At 42.0% G+C, this 7,519-nt stretch overlaps 2 protein-coding genes across 2 annotated transcripts in view; one reads left to right on the plus strand and one right to left on the minus strand.

Moving 5' to 3' along the window:
- Window positions 1-882, minus strand: part of emc6 (ER membrane protein complex subunit 6) — a 3,752-nt gene extending 2,870 nt beyond the window's left edge. Inside the window, exon 1 of the mRNA XM_032534183.1 lies at window positions 669-882. The gene's annotated coding sequence lies outside the window, so the exon portion shown is untranslated. The remainder of the gene's footprint in view (window positions 1-668) is intronic.
- A 1,109-nt stretch (window positions 883-1,991) lies between these two features.
- Window positions 1,992-7,519, plus strand: part of shpk (sedoheptulokinase) — a 7,616-nt gene continuing 2,088 nt past the window's right edge. Inside the window, exons 1-7 of the mRNA XM_032533804.1 lie at window positions 1,992-2,193; window positions 2,282-2,423; window positions 3,509-3,683; window positions 3,777-3,929; window positions 4,094-4,269; window positions 5,608-5,808; window positions 6,977-7,457. Of these exons, the coding sequence (XP_032389695.1) occupies window positions 2,056-2,193; window positions 2,282-2,423; window positions 3,509-3,683; window positions 3,777-3,929; window positions 4,094-4,269; window positions 5,608-5,808; window positions 6,977-7,416 (1,425 nt within the window). The 5' untranslated portion in view covers window positions 1,992-2,055 and the 3' untranslated portion in view covers window positions 7,417-7,457. The remainder of the gene's footprint in view (window positions 2,194-2,281; window positions 2,424-3,508; window positions 3,684-3,776; window positions 3,930-4,093; window positions 4,270-5,607; window positions 5,809-6,976; window positions 7,458-7,519) is intronic.

Here is a 7,519-nt window from a genome sequence, read left to right on the forward strand (position 1 = left end):
TGTGAATGGGTTCTGTACTATGTAAAAGCGCTTCGACTAGTCGATGAGTCTAGAAAAGAGCTTTATAATAACTCCATTTACAAATAAATACATACATTTTGAATGCTGGACCTTTACTTGGGAGTACTTTTACACTGTTATTTAACTCTGAATTGTTCCATGAATCTTAATGCCTATTATTACACTACTGGACCTCAAGGCTATTCGGCTACTGCATTACAAAAGCTGATTTGTACAGGCCTCACAGTATCACTGGGTCTAACGTTAACGACCCTTTTCTTTTGAGAGACATTCATATAAACCACAGTTAGAAGAAAAAGACAAAATAAACACTAAAGCCTTCAAATATGAGTGATAAAGGCAAAGAGAGGCGCTGCCGGTTAGCCTCGGCCGATGTAGCTTTTAGCTAGCTAAGCTTAAATAACGTTAGCTAACGTGGTTACTGACCACAATGAATCCCAGGAGCTAGCTAGCTAATATCTCCCAACACAAAGCGGTGACCAACACACGCACGTAAAATACAAAAACATGAGAAAAACGGACGAGACTCTGAACCGTAGAGCCTAATTTTTTAAAACTAAATGCAGAACCGTGAACCCTTGTTAGCCTATGGCGCTAACATTGCTAGCTAGTTCTCCTCCAGACGGTAACGGACGACAGATTCTCACCGGAAATATACGTCAGCTCCTCACAGCGGGATTATAAAAACATACTCTGCAGGAGTAACTTCACAGACTTGGATATTAAGTTGTTTTTAAGGAATGTCAACTGATATGGCACGGAAACAGCACGTTCATTCTCGTTTGGATAACACTCCGAGGAAAGAGACGGCCATGTTCTTCGCAGTGCATTGTGGGAACATGGTAATGATCAGGTGACAGTGTGGTGCGTTTTCAGTCCATTAAAGAAGTAGGAAATTCTATCTTAAATTACAGTGGGAAATGTTTCAAGCTCAATCACTATTAATCACACCCAAAACAGCAAAGCTAAAAATCAAAACGGCGGGAAACAAATTTAAATTGCTTTTACTATTAAAATCAAGGATTAAAATCATTTATTTTAATTTCAGTCCAAATTTCACCGACATGCTGTAGCTTTTGCAATAGCACGGGTAATAACATTTTTATTCTGGGCCACATAGGTTTTGTTATCTCTCTTTTTTCTCCGAAAATCTAAATCTCATAGACTATTAAAATCAATAAACAATGAAGGACAATAAACATGCAATCCACCCTATTAACAATAAATAGTTTTCATTGTGAGTCATTTAAAGAAGCACATAGGCCTCAGACTAATGAAATAAAAGTAATCACTAAATTCATGTCATCAACGCAGTGAGCCGGATACACAACAGACATACACTATATATACTTTTAACATTGTGCTCTGCGCTCCCTATTTCTTGAGTCCCCATTTTTGACCTTTCCTGTGGACATTTTGCTGCATGACACATGGACATGCTCGACTGTTTCAGCCTCTCGGCACAAATCACAAAGACCCGTTGACACGCTGAAACTGATACTGCTGAGGTTGCTGTGTGCCAAATTCTCATCTTGCTTACTGCTACTTGCTCTTTTCGTTATGTTCCCCTACTTCTTAAAGGTCCCATGGCATGAAAATGTCACTTTCTGAGATTTTTAACATTAATATGAGTCCCCCCAGCCTGCCTATGGCCCCCCAGTGGCTAGAAATGGAGATAGGTGTAAACCGAGCCCTGGGTATCCTGCTCTGCCTTTGAGAAAATTAAAAAGCTCAGATGGGCCGATCTGGAATCTTGCCTCTTATGAGGTCATAAGGAGCAAGGTTACCTCCCCTTTCTCTGCTTTGCCCGCCCAGAGAATTTGGCCCCCCCACAAGAGAGAGACATCATGGCTTTCAAACGAGCAAAGTGGCAGTTGGTCAAGGCCAGTTTTGCATTTATTTGCAGTATTTTAGTGATGGAACTAAACAGTTAGGAGTAGTCACTAGAAATTCCTTCTTCCCCTCGAACGCAGCAGAGTTGACTTTGCCTTGTTGTAATTATGCCGTGCAGCTGAGTGCCGTCCATCAGGAGCAATGTCTACCTATATCCTGGGTGTAGATGTGGGCACCACGTCGGTAAAAGTCGTTTTATTGGAAACTGGCTCCAGATCGGTGGCTGCGAGTCACGCTTTGCCAACTACGTCTGATTTAATCGACCATAGTTTGATAAAGGTGAGTTCAGGTACCGCACAACACAACTTCACCATCTAACTCAGCAACGTAAACAGTGGTGTGTGTGTGTGTGTGTGATGCCGCGCAGGCGAAAGAGCAGGATACTGGCCGGATCATGGACACTCTGAACCGGTGCCTCGGCCTGCTGCCCAGAGACAAACTGCAGCGCGTCATCCGCATCGGGCTGTCCGGACAGATGCACGGAGTCTTATTCTGGAAAGCCAAGAGCGGTGAGACCACACCTGCCTCCTGCATGCACGCACGCACGCTGTTGCATTTCCCAAGGTGTGCTAAATTGAGAAGCAGGAAATAAACATATGTGTTCATTCTTAAGTCATTTTGAAGTGTTAACTTCACAGAGGAACTGTCAAGACATCGTAAAGAGAGATCATTTTCAGACCAAGTTAGTCTGATGGTCCAGGCCCCCCAACACAACCACACATGTGCAAAACACTTGTAATGACAACTAGAATAGTACTTATGCAGCTGAAGTAAAAATAAAATAAAAACATAAAGAACCATAACCCTGGAGTAAAGAGGGGCCCCAGTTCAGAAGAATGCCGGACCTATAAGCCATAAAGCCCAGGCTAGTGTCTGCTCTGGTATATACGAGCTGAATTCCTCATCTCAGAAGATCTTTGAAGGTTTTAGTAAATGGGTTCATTATTCTATTTAATCAAAACCATGACAAGCCAATTACCAAAAACCAAAAAAGAAACTAAAGCAACCACCCGAACCATCACAAGAGTGACGTTTTCAGACTGCTGAATTAGCTTTAACCGTTCCAAATGTTACTGTGCAAATAGATGTCTTTGAAATAATTGTGAAATATAATTGTCTCTTTTAGTCAAATATAAAAAAAAATGAGACTTTTGAATGAATCCCGGTAAACATCTTTTTGTTATATCACAGTTATGTGACCCAGATGATGCAATAGCACAGGGACATCCTATGGTGTAATCATAAAACCTATTTTTCCTTAAATAAACATCAAATTGACAAAATAACACCAATAATCCCTTTTATGAATGCAATTCGGCAATTACTGTCAACAGGCATACCCCTTAGGATCTTAGCTCATGTTAACAATTTATTGCTGAGAATCAAAGAAACGTCGATTTCTTTAAAAAAAAATTGCGATTAGACAATTATGTAATAATTGTTACAGGCCTGAAACACTGATTCTCCAGTCTGTAACACAGATGACCTTTTAAGAATGCTTTTTGAAAATGGATAGAGGAGCCGGACAGTTAAAGGTACTGGTTGGTCCATTTTACAACTATGCTTATACTATATGCTTATGCCTCTTTCGCAGGTTGTGATTGGTCCAAGAGGGATTTCTTCGCAACCACACACACCAGTCAGCTGATCACCTGGCAGGATGGGCGCTGCAGCAGTGACTTCCTGTCCTCGCTTCCAAAACCAGATTCACACGTGAGCGTGGCCACTGGGTTCGGCTGTGCAACGATCTTCTGGTACATGAGACACAGGTCAGCATGCACTTTAAAAAAAAAAAAAAATCCCACGTAGAGCCTACTGCGCCTCTTGGTTTTGTGGTACGAAAGGGTGTGGTTTCACTGCAGGCCGGAGTTCCTTGAGGATTTCACAGTCGCAGGTACCATCCAGGACTACGTGGTTGCCATGCTGTGTGGTTTGGACGGGTGTGTGATGACGCCGCAGAATGCAGCCAGCTGGGGCTTCTTCAACACCTCCTCCAACCAGTGGAACATAGACATGTATGAAGAACTTCCTGTTTAGGTGTAGTACTAAATGCATGACATGTGGTCTACAGTTTGCGCATGCTTGGTGGTAAACTGAAATCACTAATCACTTTGGCAGCTTGTAATGAACTGTTGTTATGCGTAACAAGCTATTGTGTGTGTGTGTGTGCATGTTCTAGTCTGAAGGGTGCCGGCTTCCCTTTGCACCTGCTTCCTCAGTGTGTGCCATCTGGTGGCTTGGCGGGACAGACGGGCTCCGACTGGCATGGCGTCCCTGCTGGTACGCCAGTAGGGGCCGCCCTGGGAGACCTCCAGAGCTCTGTCTACTCCTGCATGGGTGCACAGACAGATGCAGGTGAAACAGGAAGTCCAGTCCTTTCAGTCAGGGCCAGGGTCCCACTTGTAGTGAATGCATACAGACACTCAGACATGCACTATAGATGAAAAACTCCATTAAGGCTGTGCCATAACATGTCACATCAATTAGATTTCTTCTACTTTTGCAGTGCTGATAAGTAGAGGTGGGACAAAATATTGATACAGCAATATGTTATTGTCCTTCTTTGTTATTTTGGCGTCAAATATCGATATTTATACAATCTCCAAATAGATTTCCCCGCTCTCGGTGTCTCTATACTTTATGGCTCCTTGGGTTGGGCATAAATGAGGAAAACTTGAACGTTAGTTACTTTTTGGCGTTTTTGTCTTTTATTTTGATAGGACAGCTAAAGACATGAAAAGGGAGAGGACGGGGGGGGAATGACATGCAGGTCAGAGTCAAACCTGGTCCCGCTGCATTGAGGAGTAAACCTCTATAGATATGTGGAAGCCCGCTCTACCAACTGAGCTAACCGGGCGCCTGAACATAAGTCAACTAGCCAAAGAGGAAGAGGTTTTCAATGGGATGACGGACAGGAGTTTGAAAAGAAATGCCCCAGCTACATTTAATCCTTGTGTTGTCTTCCTGTCAACCAAGGTCAATTATAGTATCGCTTTTTCCAACATTTTTGCCACTTTTTCAATGTTTTGGGTGCTTTTTTTTTATGTTTTTGGTGTTTTTTTCCAAAGGTTTTTGATATTTTTAATCTTGTCTTATTTTAACGGCCCATTTTTTTTGACAAAGAAAAATAAAAATTTAACTGAAAACGGGTCAATTTGACCCAAGGACAACATGAGGGTTAAGTCCAAAGTCTGGACCCATGGGGGCCCTATAATTCTGAAATTTTAATTTACAATTTACAACTGAAAGGCTGCAGAATTGTGCTGTTCTAACAGTTTGTGCTTGGAGTGAATAAAGAGAATAAAACTTGCACTTAAGCCTTTCACAGGCATTTTCTATTCATAGAATATCATGATGTATCATGATAGGATTGTGTAGCAATATATTGGTTATCATAGAATTGCTGTATTGTGATATTATCATGAGCCACGTATTGTGTGTACTGCGATTCCCACCCCTACTGATTCATTTTACTGTAGTCAACAGCAAAAGGAACAATAACAAAGCATGAGAATGGTTTAACATTTGAACAAAAAAGACTCAACAATTTAAAAAAAACTACACTGCAGTAAATACTCATGTCCTAGTTTGTAGTCCTAATGTTTGAGCACACACAGAAAACAAATGTCTTGTTTGGAGCTGGTAGGTTATATGCATTAGATGACAGTTTGTATCTTTATCTTAATTTCTCAGTTCTTAACATAAGCACTTCAGCCCAGCTGACCTACGCCATGCCGGCTGACTTCAAACCTCCAGAGTCTCCTCAGCCGGCCTCCTCCATCTCCTACTTCCCCTACTTTGAGGACTCGTACTTGGCGGTGGCGGCTTCGCTCAACGGAGGGAATGTACTGGCCACTTTTGTGGAGATGCTCACTTCCTGGATGAAAGAGCTGGGTATGTCTTTTAAGCCATGCTGGTATTGGAGCTCTAGGGGCAGCAGGGGCAGTTTACCACTTTGGTTCAAACTAACATATTTTTTTATTTAACCTTTATTTAACCAGGAAGTCTTTTGAGATTGAAATCTTGTTTCCGAGGTAGACCTGGCCAAGACAGCACACCAATTACAGTTTAAATAGAAATACAGCATGCTCAAAGCAAAAAAACAAGCATCCCACATAGAGGAAAGTTACATTTTTGAGTTACATGGCATTTTAACATGGCCTTAAATTCATTTAACCCTCATGTTGTCCTCGGGTCAAATTCACCCGTTGTCCTATATCAATGTTCTTTATAATTCCCCAAAATAACATGATTGATTCAACTCAACGCTGTTGGCAAGTACAAATCTCTACTTTTATTAATTTTCAACATCCATTCCTTTAATTTTAGTCTAAATATTTCCTCATTTCTGCTTTTCTAACTCAAACATTAGGTGTAATTTCCTATAAATGAGGTTTATTGACCATAAATTCCAAAGATAACTGTAAAGCTAAAGTTAAAAAGTTAGTGTTACGCAGTGTTGAAAACATCCAAAAAGTGAAAAAAAGCGTTAAAAGGGTTGAAAAAAAGGACAAAAATGTAAGAAAAAGTTAAAAAAACATCGGAAAAAACGCATCAACAAAAGTGTTGATTTTCAATTTTGCTATGTTATTTGGTGTAAGAATTCCTGGTTCCCGAAGAAAATCTCCCTAATGACTCTGGTGATCTCCTGATTTTCCTCTAGTGTCACCAGGAAATGTCATCTGTGCTTTTGCGGGCAATGTCTCAAGAACTATTGGATTGATTACCATGAACACTGAAATTAATACCCAAATACATGTCAAATGATGTCTTTCTGTTCCAATGATTGTAGTTGGTCCCCATTGGACTTCTTAAACAAGTTTTTGCCTTTAAGCTTTTTTAATGGTTATTCATGTGTTATTTACTCTAGATTTTCAACATTTTAGACACAGATATGGTAATGATAATTGTCCAACATTATGTGGAATTGTTTTCTCGAGGGAGAGCCCCTAAACTCTCTGCCAAATATGTGCATCCAGTCTCTTACAGACCTAAAGAAAACACAGCATTGTTTTATATTTTAATCCAAATGTTAATTTGCTCCTCTCGTGGTCTCTCACAGGTGCGGAGATGAGGGATTCCTGCTTATATGAGAAGCTGATTCATAGCGCCCTGAATCAGGAAACCAGCGACCTGAGGGTGAGGCCCACCATCCTGGGAGAGAGGCACGACCCTCTCTGCCTGGGTCAGGTGACCAACATCTCCCCTACCAATCTCTCTCTGGGTCATTTGACCCGGGCACTGTGTCGCGGAGTCCTGGACAACATCACGTCCATGATGCCCGCTGAACGTCTGCAGCGGGCGGGGGTCCAAAGGATTGTGGGCAGTGGGAGCGCCGTCGCCCGCAACGAGGTGCTGAGGCAGGAGGTGGAGAAGGCGTTTCCTCTGCCGGTGGTTTACGGACAAAACGCGGACTCTGCTGTCGGCGTGGCCATGGTCCTCTGTGACCTTCTGGGAAAAGAATCCACGGGGGAATCCCCGTCTGTTTACACGATTAATTGAGAATTTTGCACATTGCAGTGCTTATCGAATGGCATCGCTTTGTATAGCCCTCATGTTGTCCTCATGTTGTCCTCAGGTCAAATTGACCCGTTGTCCTATATCA

This window comes from Etheostoma spectabile, chromosome 13 (assembly GCF_008692095.1).
Source record: "Etheostoma spectabile isolate EspeVRDwgs_2016 chromosome 13, UIUC_Espe_1.0, whole genome shotgun sequence".
In the NCBI taxonomy this organism is placed as follows: domain Eukaryota; kingdom Metazoa; phylum Chordata; class Actinopteri; order Perciformes; family Percidae; genus Etheostoma; species Etheostoma spectabile.